Below are 18,571 nucleotides of genomic sequence, written 5' to 3' on the forward strand. Positions count from 1 at the left end.
TAATTAAAAACAACTTAATTTCCAAATGTAATTATTTAAAATGTCTAAATCATTTCTTAAGCAATCTCTCAAAGTGGAGTAAAGAGTGAATTTGCTAGAAATAGTCAGCTGCAGATTAATATAGATGTGGGTGCTCTGTGAGATACAGACTAAAGAAACATTTGCAGCACTAATATTAATAATGATGGAATACATCACCCAGTAAAACTGTTTGACGCTCTCATGTTTTTAATATTTCTTAACTTATATTAAAACTCTGCTGCACAATAGCAGAAATAATAATAGATCTTGGATGTAAAGGCTCTTCAAGGCGTCTTTCCATGGTTTGTCGACACCTGCCTTACATTTAAGTGTAATCTCTTTTTTTTTTTTAAAAATGCAGCCATACCAGAATCAAGTAAAATCCATTTATTATGATTCCATCAAATAAATTTATAGCACAAACATGATTTAAAAAAAAAAAAAACACCTGCCTCTTTTGATACAGAACAAAGGCAGAAAACAGAGATTACAGCTTTGCTGCAAAGCACACAGACACGTTAGTACGCCAAGTAGGTTTTTCCTCTGCTCTGCTCATCTTCAGTCCTGAGACAGGGGGAAATATGAAAGGTAAAAGAAAGCTATTCACAGTGCTTGGAAATACTGAAGTGGTTTTGGACCCCTCTCTCTGGATCCAAGTGTGCACAAAGTGGTACCAAATCCCACGGTAGCCTTTGGTTTTTGTTATTGTTTCTGTCAAGAGGAAAGGGTGATAGGAAAAGAAAAACAACAACGACAAAGCTTATACACATCAGAGCTTTCATCTCCACTGATCACAAAGGTTCATTAAATGTCTCTTCTCACCAGAGTGGACAATATTTGCTGGGACCATTACCTTGATATGAATGTATTGGTTCCGTTTGATGACAACTTTCAATTAGTTCAAACAGGCTTCAGCCAGAAACACAGCTGATTGTCATACACTTTCATGGCTAGTTCAATTTTATGGTCCGAGCTTGAGTGTATTATTTTTTTAATAAGCACAGAACCATAAGTAGTAGGAGAGTGAACTCTAGTCCACCAAGCAAAGAAAGGCTTGTTAGAGCTTCACTGTGAGTGACATAGAGCTTTTTTTTTCCGAACAGTTCACTTTTTCACTTTTTTTGTGCAAAAGGTGATAATTGAAAAAAAAAAAAATTCCCACACAGTATCCGGGCTTTCTGGGAACCCTGATCACATGGCCCACGAGATGTTGGCTGTGTGCTCCTTGGCCTTCATGCGCAGCACGGCGATGCTGGATGACCGCCTCTCAAACTCAGGTTTGGTGTCAAAAGCTGGGTTACTTGCCGGCGTGAGAAGCGAGTCTGCGCTGAAGAAGTTATTGAGCGAGACGTGGCCAAATTGGTTCTGCTGATTTGGGAAGCCCATGTAGCCATGGTCTGCAGCAGTGGCGGCCGAACGAGGGGAGTGGGAGTAGGAAGTGACACAAGGAGGGGAACCTCGGGGCAGCATGCAAGAGGAGACCACAGAGCTGCCAGGAGCTGGGCTCGGCCACAGATTGTTGGGGATCTGTTGGGTGAAGAGGCCGTTAGATACTACAGGGAATGGCTTCAATTCATTCCAGCATATGCTACAAATTAGTTTGTATGGATTAATAACTCGTAAAGACACTGTACGCTGACCTGTTATCTGTGACATACCATTTGAAAAAATGTAAGAGAATTGTAAATACAGGGTTACAGACATGATCTTGTACAGTAAACTATGATCTATCCTGGGTACAATTATTGCTATTCAAACTGTCTATATGGAACACAAAATACAGAGTATGAGATGTAGTTAACAAGCATCTAGTTTACAGAAGTATTTTTCACTAAAAAATGTTGTTGTTGTTGTTTTTAAAATGTCCTCTGTTATTTATATATAGTTATCTCATGCAACTGGAAAGTTGCAACTGATTTTAAACTTTTACTGTAGCGCTAAAGTTTTCTAAAAATTACCTTTAAAAAAAGAGAGGAGAATAGCAATGAATATTACATAGTTTTTACACTGACAGCGCTCTAATACAAAGTTTGAGTGATGCCCAACTGAGCCCAGGTAAGAATAAAACTGGTCATTTAAACTAGAATTCACAATGAGTGCTTGGGCATCCCACATGTTGTATCTGGGCAGAGACTTTGCCTAAGCTAGAGTATTTTCATTAGTAACCAAGTGTCTGCTTGAAAGGTCAACTTCAGAAAATATCTGGACCTGATTCTCCAAAGCGTGTAAAAACTACTTACAGGAATATTAAATAGTTGCATATTAATAATACAATAAATGTAAATGTGGGCAAAAATATTTTTATACAAAGCGTGAAAACTTAAAATTATTGTTTAAAGGGTTGTGTTTGTAATGCATCTTTCCATGAAATGTTAAGTGAACATTTTTCAGTGAACTGCTGATATGATTACGTTTGATGGTGATGTGTATGATTATCAGTCATAGTGACTCCGAAGTAGTTTAAAATGTCCTAAATTCACTCTAAAAGGTCATGTGGCCAAAATTTAGTCAGGGAGCAGTAGGATAACACAAGAGATGCACTCATTTGATAAGCTACAGTAAACACTACATGACAGATTTTTAATAAACTTCACCTTACAGGAGGATGACTGTCTAACTTATAAGCTCAGAGTCTACTGACTGGTTGATCACATCCAAATAATTTGATCCCGACACAGTGCCAAATTTTCAATTAAACTGAGAGGACAGGCCAATGTAACTAAGGAGCATGCAAATTTCCTCGGTCAAAAAACAGTGACTGAAATGTGCCACTGCAGCTTCAGTCACTACAGCATTAATCCCAAGTCAACTAATACGTCTGCCTCTTCAAAAGACTCTGCAAATTGCACATCAATAGTAACCAAGCTGGTAGAGCTCATTTTGTTGAAGCATAGCTTTTTGAAAATCAAATGACAAAATGCCAAATAAGTTTTGACTGAATAAGTTTGTTTTGGGAGTCAGATGAACATTCTTAAGTTAAACTAGCATAAGAATCGACTGGTGCCCTTTTGACCACATGCATGACTTCAACTTTTGCACAAAAATCAACAACAACCGAAAACCTCGCTGACAGAAAAAAAGTAAGTTCTCTAAAAGCCACAGCAATGCAACTCATGTCCAGTGTGTTTCAGCAGACAGAAACAGCCAGTGCCAACAGAGTTACAAGTAGGTTTGTCCATTTAATGATAGTAATGGGGATCAGCTGTATGAACAGGCATGGCTCATATCCAGGAGAATCTATCAGAAACATATGTGAGGAAAAAATGTGAGACAGTCCAACAGAATTCTAACCTGGTGTTCAGCCAGGGTATAGCAGAGCTATGACTCTGCCTTTTACTACATTTGATTATTTTTGCCTCTTGGAATCAAACACGTCAGCTGTTTTGTTTTGTTTTTTCTCAAACTCAGAGTGTAAATGCGAATCTCTCTACAGAGTTTCTGTGTGCATATTTACATCTCTGAAAACCTAAAAGTCTCCACAACACTTGAAGGCCTTATGTCCATTTTTAATGTAACACCTAACAAAAGGAGAAAAAGACACAAAAAACACTGACATTCTGCATCTCTTCTCTTCTCACCTCCTCTCATCTTGTAACTGACCTTTGTCCAAACAGCAAGACAAATGCTCAGCCAACATGCAATCTGATATAAGCTCATTCATTCAGACATGACACCTCACAGCGACTCTAATCAGTGTTCAGGCTCCTATCTGAAGATGGGTTTCATAATTAGTGATTTATCGAGCAATCGGGCCGAAGCACTAATTTAAGTTTGAAGTGACCTACATAACTGAGATGTTTAGAAAGGAGTGAGAGTAAAGAGTTCATATTCTTTATAAAGCACAGCACTGCCTCCAGCCCATGCAGCTGACAAAGAAATTCCTTTTCTTTTGAAAAGAGAATAAAGTCCATGAATGCTTAAAATGAAAAAAAAAATAAAACTGTCAATACATGCCTGTGTGTAGCTGTCTGTCCTCGGTAGCACGGATAAATCATAGGCGGCTGCAAAGTGACTTTTGGCTTGCTGGATTTGTCCGTAGCGCTCTCTTTTCCTCCACTTTGCCCTTCTGTTTTGAAACCACACCTTTTAAGTAAAAAGAAAAAAGAGAGAAATATAAAATATGTTTACATTTATTAATATTATTTCTTCCCAAAGGCTCAGAAAGCGAGAAAAGTAGCCAATCTATTTAAAAAAAAAATAACAAAAAAAATGGGACAACAGAAAATAAAAAAATTGCAACATTTAAACAAAAAATTAAAAGAAACACACATGTAAATTTATTTCAACTATCAAAACCTTTATGCTTATATATTCACGTATACGTAGGCTGTATGGGTTTGGGTATTAACGCCCGCTGCCGTACTAGGCTACGCCTTTCAGCGCTTAAAGGCTCCTGTTCTCATTATGTTTAAGCAAAAACGAGTCGGTCAGTAAACTCTACCTGCACTCTAGCCTCTGTTAATTCCGTCCTCATTGCCAGCTGTTCCCTCACATAAACATCTGGATAGTGTGTCTTCTGAAACACTTTCTCCAGCTCCTCGAGCTGCGCGCTGGTGAAGGTCGTCCGGTGTCTCCTCTTCTTGCTGCTGGACACGTTACTGTCGCACTTGTCTCCCATCTCATCCAAATCGGTTTTCTCCGAGCCGGTTGTCACCGGAGACGCCCGCAGAGTGCAACAACTGTCCATGGGCCTCCCGAGGTCAGAGTGCAAGGTGTCTTCATCTGTTTTTGGCACACTGTAACTGGCTACAATACAAATAAGTGATAAGTTAACAACAGTCTCAATTTGCTAGTCACTGCACCAAAATATGTAACCTACTAGCCTGTATTGGAGATTAAATTAAATTATTTTATATATCAGATCATGTTAAAAATAGATTAGATTAAAAAATGAAAATAAAAATTCAAAAGAAATTGTAATTAATAAGTAGGAGAATAAAACTAAACGTCATTGAAAAGATCGACTTCGGGGAATGTAAGCTTTCCCCCCCCCCCCCCCCCCCCCCTCTCTCTCTCTCTCTCTCGCTTAACTGGCGCACACATTTGCGGGATAACTTTTGACTTCGCAAAAATGAGCGTAACAAGCTTGTACTCACGGGTTTGATCCCCGCAGGGAGAGGAGCGGTGCTCGCCGCTCTGCAGCCCGAAGGCCTGTACACATTTTGGGGAAGACTTGGTGAAGTACTGCGCGCTGTCCAGGCTCTCCATGACTTGATCCATGTAGTAATCGCTGGCCTTCATCGCTTGGCTTTTCAAGGCAAACTTATCCTCCATGTACTCCATCATCTTCACCGAAAACCGCTCGCTCTAATCAAATGTCACTATAAAAAAAAGAAAAAAGAGAAACTAATCGCTTCGCGCACCGACGAGTAGAGACGTCTTGTAAAGCAATAATTCGCCGATGAAGATAATTTGCTCTGTCTTGAAGGCACAACGTCTTTATAGCCCCAAAGAGAACGAGATCCTTAAAGAGCACCCCCTCTCTGAATATGAAAAAGCGCCCTCCTCCCACTCCTCCTACGCCCTGAATCCAAACCAAACAGCAGTTTAAAGTGATTGGAGACCCACAACGAATTCGAGGAAACAATCAAAAATGACTTTAATTTACAGCATGTTTAGACGTCCAAAATGAGGCAATAATTTTTCTACAGCTAAACCTTTCAGCTGAAAATGGGATTTAATTCGCGTCTTTGGAAATGTTGTAAGAACTCTGCTCGTGATTTATTTATTTGGAGGGATATTTTAACCTGCAGGCAGCAGAATAAAGTCAACAGTCAGATGTTCTCAAACGGAGGAGATTTTATTGGCGTGAACATATAAATAAGTTTGTTATATTTTGCAGTAAGTCATTTAAGTTCGGAGGATTGATTTATGACCATTTTAAAGAAAAGATCATTTCTGAAACTTCAAACCAGTAAAATCGATATAAAGCAGATTTGACATTTGCGAATCTGTCATGTGACGAAGTAAAATAATCAATCATATTTAATTATTAAAACATGAAGGTGGAAAATGCGTTCGTCTTTGTCGGGTAAATTATTATTATTATTATTATTATTAATTTGTTAATTATTAAAAAAAATCTGCTTATTTCAAATCCTTCTGAAAACCCAATGAAAGATTTTCTCTTTTTATTTCATTTATTTGCGGCCAGAAACAGATCTTTATTAACACCGTGGCACATCCCAGGCTTTCTCTTTTACGCGATCAAAAAATGGATTTTAAGAAGTGATTTTATTATTATTATTATTCTAACACGATAATAATGTAAATTTCATGTCTGGTGGCTTTAGAGTAAGATTCATTTTTAGCTAAACTTTAAATTACATTTCGAGCTGCGCGGAGGATCTTGTGCACTTCATTGCTTTGTAATGAGAATCTAATATTACGGCTGCAAACCTGCATGAAGCTGCTGCTTGATGCTTGCAAAACTAACTGAAAACTTTTTAAAAGCATAAGACGAGAAATTCTTTTCAGTTGGACTAAAAACCTAAAACCATGCTCTCTAATTAGAGTAGACAATGCCACTGTTGTCTGCTGGGTGAAAAGAGGATTTTATGAACTTTAGCAATAAACTTAAAAAGTTCCATTACTGGAATATTGATCATTCCTTTTTTTTCTTAATTGAAACATCCGGGAAAGTTTAGTTTCATTAAGCCCTCAAGAGCACACACACACACACACACACACACACACACACACACACACACACACACACACACACACACACACACACACACACACACACAGGACCCAGCTGCGAGTTTTTCACCAAAAAAAAAAGAACAGGAAGAGTTGTTCTTCTGTATTTTCTTATTGTAAGAATTATATTACCGCTAACCAAAGCCCATCTTCCACCTCCACATCTCCACCCTGAGCTACACCACCTGCGATGCACACCATGCATAGCTTTGGTTCGCTCGAGGGTCAGTGGCAGTTACCTGGGGCTGCATGGTGCCACAGGAGAAAAAATAAAAATAAATAGGTGTGCTCTTAAGTAGCAGGGGGTGTCTTAGCCTTCCTACGATGACCTTGCACACTGGCTCATGCTGTGGAGAAAATGTTAAAAGTTCACTGTGGTTTGGTGGGCTTTCTGCTGGAAATTCCAGCCACAATAGCTCCTGCATGGTTCTGCAAAAGTGGAGAGGCTGGTCATGAGTTGATCAGTCAGGCTAATTCTATAAGTACTGCTGCCAATGTCATGTGAGCAACCTTGAAAGACCTACAATAGACTTAAAAAAAAGACAATTCTAAAATATATGATTGAATTGAACTAATTCTCAACCTTTTGAGCCTTAATGTGACTGAACATGATCAAACACACAAAAAAGCTGAAGCTGAACAGGCCAAAATATGCCACTTCAGAAGGCATAAACATGACATCATGATGCCCAAAGCTACCCTTGGGTATAATTCAATTTAACGAAATGTCTTCAAACTTTGGCTGCATGAAACACACACAGAAAAAGACCAAAGTTTATTTTCCCCAAAAGCACAAACTGTGAGCTTATTGATGCCACTCGAGTCTGCAGAACATTTGGCTGAATTTCAGAAAGTGAAAGCAGCGCATCAGCGTCATGAAAGTTTGTTTTCATTTTGTTTGCCATTTGCTTTTCCATAGTCAGGCATTCCTGAGCACTAACAAGCTTCAAGTCTCAGTGATTTCACTAAGTCTTCTGAGTTCATGTAAACATGTTGCACAGGCCCCCTATACGACTGAAACCACTGCAAACCGTCCAGTTAAGTAAGCCACGCTAATGGAATGCTATGGTACAGTACAAGGGTAAAGGAAATGGTAAATACATTGTTTATAATAGTATATGCTTTTTTATATATCAGGGAAATTATAAATGGGAAATTCGTTCTTCTTCGTCTTGTCATTGTGAAGATATTTTTTTTGTAGACTATAAATTTCGCATATGATTAATCAATTAATACATTAATAAATTAATATATTTTTCCTAATACTTTGAAACATATCTAAAAGGTTTAGGCTTAACAAAAAAAAAAAAATCAATGAACAGCAAAACAGTCTTTACGACCTCTGTGTCATGGGAGATGCTAAAAGACATCAAGTACTTATAAAAGCACAAAACACCATACATAAACCATTGTTATTGTAGTAAACTGCTGAAACCAGTAGCAAAAGAAAAGGCAGTTTAGGCATTATCAAAGCAAATTTAACAAACAAAATCATATCACATCAATTATTATTACAATACAAAAATTGTGTTTCTTATTTACTTCTTCATAAAACACATCTTATATTTCGAGTCATCATAAAAAAACAGACATAAAAAAGTGTGTCTAAACATTCATTTAATGATACATTTGATAATGAAAACATTTCCATTTTCTTTTTCTCAAACTTGCATTTAGAGGGCAGCTTGCACAATCTGTTCTTACTCTGACAGAGTTACTAATAAAGTAGAAATAAATAGAATCCAACTCCTCTGTCATTTTTATCAATAAGGGTTTTACATTCGAAAGCATTTTTAAGTAAAGCAGTATATTTCTGCAAAATTAAGGTCCTTTTTAAAGAATGTACATACAATTCAAACCCTTTAAGATTTAATATTGACTAAAAAAAATGTAATCACTTCAGAGTATATATTATTTTCTTGCAACACACAAACTTGATATCAAGGTCATGCCACACCCTTATCCTGCATTGCCTCACCACAGCTTTCTTTATTCTTTCTTTATTTGCATTTAAAGGTCTGTGTGTTTCTCATGCTTTAACTATTTTAACATCACAGTGAATTATTCTGCAAGTACACCAGTGTTCTTCAGAAATCTTTCCAGATAGCCACTGCTTTCTTTAAATTGAAACCACTGGCCAAAGTTAACATTTCACGTGTCTGTTAATTCATTTTCAAACATTCAGAAATGAATAGGAACCTAAAAGCTGCCAGGAATTGGTTATAACTCCACAACGTACTTCAAAAATGTCCAGCAAAAATGTGCAAAATTTGCGAATTGTAGTGAAAACATGGAAATGTGGTTTTATGGACTTGAATGCATTTAAAGAGAGCACTTGGAGAGATCTGGAAGCAAAGTCCCATTGACATGGCAGACGAGGCTGAGAGGGACATTCTTGGTCTTATCTAAATGTGCAGTGGAGCTCTCATTTTACAAGGCAATGGGTTTTGGATCTCTTGGGTTACATACATAATCCAAACGTAAACAAATGAAATGAAGAGTGGTAGATTACAGCTTAACAATATCACTTCAGAATAGGAAGCTGCAGAAAACAGCTCTAATGGCAAATCTGAACTTGTGTCAAGTAATACTAGTGATAAGACATAGGCACAGATAGGCCACGCACACCTGTCTGTAAAGCAAAGCATCAGATTTGACTTATGCAGTACTGGTATGATCACAGTCTACAAAAAAGCAACTAGAAGAATCAGTCTCCCCGCTGCAGGAGAACAGTGCTCTCCAGTTTCACAACAGCCCCCAAGTGGGCAGGACCACCACATCTCTGGCATGCGCCACTCTCCAAGACAAAAATCCCCATCAGATCGTGTACAGTCAAAACACAGCCTCAAGCCATGCTTAAGTGAAAGACAGAAGGAAAATAAACAGGCCGACATGCATTTCCTTCCAGGGAGCCACTCTGCAACTCTGACTATTTGTTTTGACATTCATTAACTTATCATTTTCAGGCAGCGGACCAGCAAGGAACCTTCAAGCCTGATGTTCACTGCCTTCAGTAGGGTTTGTGTTTGTGGATGGATGCCTTGGATCTCCAAATTCAAATACACAGACAAGGCCATTACGATCCACAGCAGAAGATAAAGAAAACAGTGTTCCAAATCTAACACCAACGTTTGTGCTGAGAACATAAATGCAGTCATTTCACGTGCACTTTTGGTTAGCAAGCGCTAAACGCAAATACAGGGCAGTCGAACTAAAATTCTGCACTTTCATAAAGTCTGCTCTGAGAAAGCAACAGAAAATTGGAAAAGGGTAAGACTGATCTCATAGTTACAATCTGTATTTAAAATCTGCATGGAGGCAAAATGACAGCATCCTAAGAAACAGGCATTAAAAGTTCTGGTTCTTATTTCCTGCCATCATTTGCATATGAAGCATGTCATCCACTCAACATTTGTGACTTTGTTCCATGTGTTTCGGTGCTAGTTGGATGCAGTGAGGTTTGGGCAATGATACTTGAGAACACAGCATTTGATACTTGAATGAACATAATAGAACTGCCTGCAGATATTTGGGCTGGTCTGAGTCCTGTTGGCCTTAATTAATTTACAGAAAAGGGAGTCTTGAGTTTTCATCTGCTTTTCCATCTCAGTGCAGGCAATAAAACAGCATTAAAAATCAAGCTGACCGGCAAAGAAAAATCACATCGAATTTTAATAGCTAAAAACTTTCTAAAGTATCCACGTTTGCTCTACCAACGCATATTTTAATAATCTTTTGACGCAAAATGCATCGAAGTACATATAAGAAAGCTGCAACTGCATCTATTAGAGGCTGCAGAGCCAGGGCAGGAAAAGTGGTGACCTCTGGAAGGAGGCTTTGTGTTTTTACTTGCGCACTCTGTCCCTTTTCTTGCCTCCTCCCCAGCCACCGCTCAGCTGAACCGGGTTGTCACGGAAGGAGATACGCTCCTTTTTTGACGGGGCAGACGTGACTCGCGCGGGAGATGGGACTTCTTTTCCTGGAGACAAAATGGAAGAAGACGGCTTCAGTATTTAACATTCAAAACAAGCAGAGTGAATTCACTTTGCTGACTCATACTATAACAACAGTTGATACTGAGAACTCGTTTTGTACTTCTGTGTCTGCTCAAATATTTTATAGAATTTATTAACATGGGTTATTATTAATTTCATAACATAGTTTTCTAGAGGGAAGGCTATCTTTGCAACACACAACGTCATGTTAGTTTGCTAGGGTCACATTATAGAAATTGTTAAGTACTTAAAAATGCATGGCATAAAAGTAAATATAAAAGCTTTAACTAATGATGCAGTGTTAAGTAGGTTAAAATATGAGGATTTGTAATATGTACTTAATATACATGTTTTGAAAATTGAGTGTCAATTTTGTGTGACTCAAAATACTCAAGCTGGTGCTGCATTAAATCTCACACTAAAGACTTAAGTGTGAGCAGGCGGGTTTTTGTATTTTTGTTCGGTGCCTCTCAGGAGCAGTGTGTGTGCCGTATCAGAGGGCGTTCCACTTTCACCTGGGGATCAGTACAAAGCTTTTTAAACATACAGAACAAAGGCAGCGCTTCTACAGGGTATGATGCATTCCACGTGTAGAGTGCAAACCCGCAGTCAGCACGGCTGCCTCACACAGGGAGTCCAACAGCACGAAGCGCTCTTTAGGTGGGAGGGCTGGGATGCATCGCACGTTCTATGCTAGCCCCAAATATCCGCACAGCTGGCAAACTATATAGAATATCCATCCGCTCACAAGTCACACATAATCACACATCTCTAAGTTTTGATTTTGTTCAAGTCTGTTGGGCTAACACTGTGATTTTCCTTTCCTCGTGGTCTCTTTTAATACACAGTGTTTTGGTGTTTATTCCCAGGTCAGCTTTGGTGGCTCAGTATATTAAGGAACTTTGTGCAGTAATGTGTTTGAAATCAGAAGCAGAACACTGAACTATTGCTGCATGTTTTCCTAATAGCACTGCTAGTCGTGCATTCTGTTATTAACAGTACAGTTTTATTTTTGTTTAAACTGCTCATTTTAACAAACCACTGTGACCAAACAAATTGTTTTCAGTCATTTTACTCCTATTAGGGTTGCAAGAGCAGCTTAACTTAAGTAGTTTCCTCTGCACACGTAATGAAAATATTGTGTGAGCCTGGAAATGCATTTTATGGTACTGTCCCAGCAAGAGGTGAGTATCGCATTGCAACAGGTTATAGACTATTTATGTAGTCTTTACTGCTATACCAAACTAAGTGAACCCTCTAACTTTAAACCCCCACTTTGATGATGTATGCCCCTTTAGAGGCGAAGGCGATTGTTAGTCACACTTTTTTGCAGGATCACGTAGGCTCAGTATGAAGATTTACATCAAAGAAGCTGCGTTCCCTGATTTTACTCCATAAGGAATTTCCAAGCCATGACTTTTTGATGACCACTGGGACCATTAGATGCCCTTTCCAAGTTTATAAAATATCTAATTGGCTTTTCAAGAAATATTCTTTCCTTACACATACATCCATATTTCAATTTGCCCTTCACAATTTTGATAATGGGTGTTTTGATCAGTGCGGACAAAGAGGCTTTCTTTCTCCCGGCCGCACTCCCCGTAGAGTCTGCCTGCCTAACAGGGAGATGCTCGTTCCTGTTGCTGCACCTCGTGGATATCATTTTGAAATCATCATCGGAATCCAATTTGGCTTCGTTAACATGGACAGGGCTCTCCTTCACTCGGATTCCTGGGCTTGTTTAATGTGGTCATCTGCTTGTCAGCCTGTCAGTAGCATCTTTGTCACTCAAACTCCTGAGCCCCACTACTCCTGACAGAAGGGCCAGTCATTCTTCACTGAAAGGACTGATTTTTTTTTCTCTCTCTCTCCCTCGTTGCCTGTTTCCTGTCAGAGGAGAATTTCACGACACTCTGTCCCCAGTCCGACCTTGTGGCTCCCCTCCCCTCCCGCAGCAGACGACCAGCGGACTCGGTCTAGGCTGAATAAGCAGCGGCCTTTATCCCTGGCTCTGCGCACTCAGATCTGTGTGGCCCAGTAGTCATAGGTGCAACTATGCAAACCTAAAGAGATCACATGTAATAAACACACAGTTATGTGCACCCCCCGCCCAAAGATTTTGAAGAGTTTGAATTTGAGCCCGTGCTTTTCTCTCTGTGACTGCTAACAGGAGAATATAGAGATATATGTGACAGTGAGCTCATATGTTTATTGGTCCTTTTTTTAATTGTTATTTTTAAGTCAGAACTTAGTTTCACGTTAAGGGCAACTTTCTAGAATTGTAATAATTAACACATTTGCATAAAAGATTTTGCACACATAATGAGTTTTAAATATATATACATCTCTAAATTTGCTATAAATTATACAGTATACACTACATTTCTCTGGATTACACTAGTTTAAAAAAAACAACAACTAAGGGAAACACTTCTGCAAGGAGAGTTGTTTTTTTTTACTTCACATACATACAGATATTTTTTTACACTCTGCTGAGAGACCAGTTCATTATTCCCAGTATCACTGTGATGTTGTGGAGAAAAGCAGTTTACAAGTTTACAAGACTCACTTGCATGACTGGAGGAGGTTCTACGGGCATAACTGTTCACTTTGCAACCCTGGCCAACCAAACTGCTGTTGGCCCACAGTCCACTGGTGTGATTTAGACAATCTGCATATGCTGCGTTAGCCTGCATGCACCACACACAGAAACAGACACACACACACACACACACACACAAATGAGGCCCAAAATGAAACATCTCATGCAAGTAGTCGAACATTCTGAAAAGCAACAACCCAGCAGCTCTGCAGTCAAAGCATATATCTAAGAAACTAGAGGAAAGGGGCAGCTCCTCTTGCCAGTAAACATAAGTCACACTGCTCCATAATGGCACGAGGAGACCTGTGGTTTGTGACTTCAAAGACTTCACAACCATCAGCATCGTTCTCAGGTCTAAACAAACTGCTCCAGTGTGACACTGGGATTTCAACAAGTGAAATTAAGAAATCGCGCCCACTTGATCCAATTGAAAGTGTCACTACAGAGCTAAACCTCAGACTCCCCCTCCCCCCTTCCTCCTTTAAATCAAAGTTGATGAGACAGACTCCAAGGGAGAGGACCTACGGTGTGGGATGTGACTCTGACTGGTAAATGTAAATACTACATACCTTTACATGCATGCAACTGCGCCACAAAAAAGATTCAAATCAAGGGAGGAAAACAGCATGGCTGGGGGGGACAATACTCACTACGAGCTGCACTCTGCCTCCGTTCAGAATGGATGAGTTTATGTCCGGTAAGAAATGATCACTGAGGATAAAACATAAAATGCTTAGATGATTAGTGTTCTGCATGTTTCACACCAATCCAGTGATTAACTCTCTATTTCAGTCTCCATTTCCAAGCAAAAAACTCATATTAAATTTAAAAAAAAAAGAAACAAATTATATGGATTATGTCTGGGTTTTTTTTAAATAGGGCAGGGTAAGCACAGGCCTACACACTCACTTATTTCTGTCATCTCCCTGATTCAGCAGAAGTTAATGTCATTCTCAGTGCACTGGAATATTTTATTTTATAATGATACAGCGCAGGTCTTAAGATGAATCGATACAGGTAGATGCATAAACACCACCTTCATCACCTTATGATCTACATTAAGTAGCTCACCTGTCTGAATGCCCATGAGTGGCCTGGGTATAGAGCCACTGCTGAGTTTGATCTTGCTTAACTTGCTCTGTCCTCTCTGCCTGCTGATGGCCCGTCTCAGCCCCACCAGCTGCACTCAACAGAAGAAATGAAATAAAGAGTCACAGGCTGTTCTTTTTTCAATTTGTTGGTTAGGTAACATTTTTGACAACAGTGGCAATAAAGAAATAACTGCCTGATCACCATGTGCTGTGGAGAAGATAGCATGAGTCTAAATGACAGTACAGGGCTTGTGTTAACAGATGCTTACAAGTGTTCAAGCTGAACAAATAAACAGCTGCAAGGCCTGTTCTGTGGCAAAGTTTGACACGTTTTACTGCCATTACAGCATGCCAGCTTACCCTCATCGGGACAGATTAGTGGTCAAAGTCATGTTAGGGCAGAAGGTGGTGTAATAATTCATGTGGCACTGCTGAAAGATGCAACAGGAAAGGCCTCATTTTGTTCCAACAATGGCAGTGACTTGTTTTTCTTTGTAAAATTGAATCCAAGCAATGTTTCAAAAGTTTGTGAAAGTGAAAAATCCAAGAGGCCGGTGATTTACGGGTTATGCTGAAATCCCATAATAAGGTCGTAATTCAAAATAAACATTTACGTTGCACTGACAGTAATGCTGCCTTAGATGGGTGTAAACTGATAATTTATTTTGACAGGCCAGTGCTGGAACTAATGATGCATTTATTTAAGCCATTCACTTGCTTTTGCTGAGCTGTAAAAAGAAGAAAAGAGCTTTACAGTTTTCATGGGTTAATTGAGAAGCCGCACTAAAAACGTCAAGTGATAGATGCCTCCCCTGGGGCAGCAAAGGGCAGGAAATGGCTACTTGCACTTCCCAAAGTTGAGAGAGAAAGAGGGAGAGATGGTGCATGAGAAGTCCAGATATCAGTTTTCAAACACCAGCCTGCTCGCGTACAGTAAATACAGTGAATACAAAGGGTAAGTAAACACATGCACAGAAATCTGTACACACTGATGCAAGATAAGAACCACAAAAAAAAATCATTTAGTTTGATGTACTTGAGCAGCATGGAGAGATTTCTTCTCTCCATTTCCCCCTCAGAACCCCCTACTAGAGCTTCCTCCTGACCTCCTTCAACCTCCTCAATCCCCCTTGAGTACTCCTCCAGGACATCATGAGGGGGGCCTGTAAAAGTCATGCCTGTTAAGGGGGGCTTTTAACCACATTAGGGGATCTCGTCAATATCAGAGAGCTGGGGAGGAGGAGTAGCATTCAGGTTTTGGCCTGCAGCAAAGCAGAGATGAAGGAGAGATGATGTTATTTATTTATTTATTTGTCCTTTATTTATCCAGGTAAAAAATCTCATTGAGATTAAAAATCTCATTTTCAAGAGAGACCTGGCATCATGACAACAAAAGTCAAAATACGCATACCACATAAATATACAACGTTCAAAATGTTGTCACTTAGTAGTCTCCTCTCCTCGAACCTCACTAAAGGAACAAAAAACACTGAGTCCTGCACAGAGTCAGTGCCAGTATCAATAACAAGTAAAAAAAAATAAACTCCTAAACAAATGATAGTGACCTTAAAGGACAGTTGTGTCAAGAGTAAAACTGTGCACTTGCACAAATATAGCAACCAAGTCACTTTATAACAGACATATTTTAAGGTCAGAGGATTCTTGATTTGTCCTTCAGGCATAAACCATAGATAAAATATGCCCATAGTTTGTGGATGACTGAGCAATCTTGGTTTTTTGAAGCCAACTAAAGAGACTGTAGTGATTTATCAATCAAGTGGGAGGCCCACACTGAAGAATACCTTGCATTATATTCCTTTTATAAAAATGGACATCAAGTTGTACTCAGTAAGACTCAAACTAGCATTTGAGACCATATACTCATTAGGAAACCCTTCACTGAGGTCATAAATCAAGTAAGTAGTAGATTTTTTAGAAAGACTTTTATAGATTCTGGAGCAGCCAGAAGAGTCCCTCTCCTTCTGGCAATGAGAGAGAAAAAATGCATGTTTAAAGCCGTTCCGCATTGACTTTACTTTTAAAGTTGAAAGCCTGAATCTTCATCTTTTATATACATGCTGTGTCACAAAACAAATCTAAATGTAAAAGTGTGAGATGGAATAACAGTGCACATCTGTGGATTAGAACATCTATCCACCAGAGATGTAAAGCTTTTCTAACCCCTAAAACTTGGTTTCATGCATTAGGCGACTTTACTCTAAATGATTCTACAAACATGTTACTGAAGCTAATCTGAATCAAAATAAGGTCTGTAAAATGAAGTTGTCTCTTGCAAACATATTGGCTGGTTTTGGTCTGCTAAAACATGAAAATAAAAACCACAGTAGGATGGAGCAATTCATACATGCTAATCATCTTTTGATCTAAAAGCATTCTAAGACCCATTTGTTAACTTTGTAAAAACACTGGAACACTGACAGGAAAATGTTTGCGACGATACTTGAAGAGAACCAGTTCAAATTGCATATTATCCAAACACATCAGAAATTAAAAATGTAAATGTTTAGTTCCCACATTTTCAGGCACTGCTCCTGAAAGGACTTCTAACTTGACAGATTAATGTTTCTCGATTACTGGAGACTTGTAAGGGACCTTCTGTAAGTAACATGAATTTAAATGAATAAGACGGCTAAAGTGCATACGTTTTCTGTTTTGTGCAGACGGCTAATGTTGGAAAATGTAGGAAAAAAATTTAAAAATATAGAAAAGTATTTTATAATCCTGTTTTTTTAGGCATTTGCTAAGTGAAATGTGTGACATTTTAGCAACTCAGTGGTTTTAGTTAGATGTCTGACTCTGTGAATGACTGATTCCCCAATGCACATTGGCTCAGCTCGTTTCTGAAGTGTGCCAATGCACCTCAGTCATGTAGTATGAGGAGAGAGGCTCCACTGCACGAGATAAATAGAAGCTTAGAGATTACGGGGCTGAAATTGGATGCATATGAATGGTGGGGAACAGCCTAAGCTATTTTGACTGATCAATGATAAACAAAATGATTGTGTTTCAGTTTGACTTTGTTGATGACATCAAGTGTGAAATCAAGTTAAATGCTCAGGAGGTAGGGGAACCAGGCTGAAACAAAAATATATACCATTGTGTCCCTGTGACACGAGGACGGATGTTTGGTGGGGTTGGATCTCAGTTTGGATGGAAGAGGATGATTAGAACTCTGTGTGTATATGTATGGATATGTATGTGTGTGTGTGTGTGTGTGTGTGTATCTGTGTGTGCATCTGGAGGGGTTGAGTGGTAATTAAGAGTAGAAATTAGGAGAATCCCTTAGAGGCACACCACACTGTCAACATCTGCAGCACCCCAGACACATGCAAAAGATGCAAATAATTTTAAACAGGAAAAGGTATATCTATATTCTCTTTTAAACTTTTAGAAGAAAATTTGTTGTGGCTCTGCACTATTCTCTCCCTCTCTGTCTCCGTGTCTGGGTATGTAAACTGATACCCATTTCAAGTGGGTTACTCATGTCCAGCACATCCACACAAAGAGCCCGGATAAAATAAACACGCAGCGTCAGATATCTTGGAAAGAATCTGTCATGGGTTTGAGGCTAATCACCTCCAGAAGGAGCTTGACTCGAGGCCTGAAACGTTAGCCCCTGTCGGGGAGCGCTGGCTGGGCCAGTCTGGGGCTGGGCTAGCCAGGCCCCGGGCACTGGTGATGAATCCGGAGGAGGGGGTGTCTTACACAGGTCAGGACCAGGGGAGCAAGGAGGTAGGCAAACCTGGACCCTTTTACAGAGACCCAGCTTCACAGCACCACAAGTTAATAACTGACACAGCACCTCACTCGCCAGCCTTATAGCAATGCTGTAAAAAGACAGTAGGAATCGTTTCCCGTAGACTGAAGCTGGATAGAGTTACACATTTCTGTCAGATCAGAAAACTGACTGAGGATACAGAATATAAACCGGAAAGAAAGAGAATGCCCTAACCAGAGATCCTTCCATTACTTTATCAGCTGTATTAGCTCAAAAGCATCAGTCCCATTTGATAAACCGTCAATAAGAGGGTGGGGAGGAGCGATGAAGCTATGGGAAAAAAACAGAGCTGGAAATATTGTTGTAATGTAATATGTTATTGGGATACAGCTATTCCTCGATTGCCAGTTAGCTGACAGTT

At 39.4% G+C, this 18,571-nt stretch overlaps 2 protein-coding genes across 2 annotated transcripts in view; both read right to left on the bottom strand.

The window, feature by feature from the left end:
* Nucleotides 1-393: 393 nt before the first annotated feature.
* Nucleotides 394-5,457, bottom strand: alx1 (ALX homeobox 1). Its single transcript, XM_063479126.1, has 4 exons — nt 5,118-5,457; nt 4,463-4,767; nt 3,976-4,104; nt 394-1,548 (listed from the first exon to the last, which is right to left on the bottom strand). The coding sequence occupies exons 1-4, from the start codon at nt 5,305-5,307 to the stop codon at nt 1,213-1,215; spliced, it is 960 nt and encodes a 319-aa protein (XP_063335196.1). The 5' UTR covers nt 5,308-5,457; the 3' UTR covers nt 394-1,212.
* Nucleotides 5,458-9,232: 3,775 nt separating this feature from the next.
* lrriq1 (leucine-rich repeats and IQ motif containing 1) overlaps nt 9,233-18,571 on the bottom strand; it is a 35,623-nt gene continuing 26,284 nt past the window's right edge. Inside the window, exons 24-27 of the mRNA XM_063480332.1 lie at nt 14,392-14,500; nt 13,971-14,031; nt 13,288-13,408; nt 9,233-10,702 (exon numbers count right to left, since the gene is read on the bottom strand). Coding sequence (XP_063336402.1) covers nt 10,569-10,702; nt 13,288-13,408; nt 13,971-14,031; nt 14,392-14,500 — 425 coding nt within the window. The 3' untranslated portion in view covers nt 9,233-10,568. The remainder of the gene's footprint in view (nt 10,703-13,287; nt 13,409-13,970; nt 14,032-14,391; nt 14,501-18,571) is intronic.

The sequence above is a fragment of the Pelmatolapia mariae genome, linkage group LG7 (genome assembly GCF_036321145.2).
Source record: "Pelmatolapia mariae isolate MD_Pm_ZW linkage group LG7, Pm_UMD_F_2, whole genome shotgun sequence".
Lineage (NCBI taxonomy): Eukaryota > Metazoa > Chordata > Actinopteri > Cichliformes > Cichlidae > Pelmatolapia > Pelmatolapia mariae.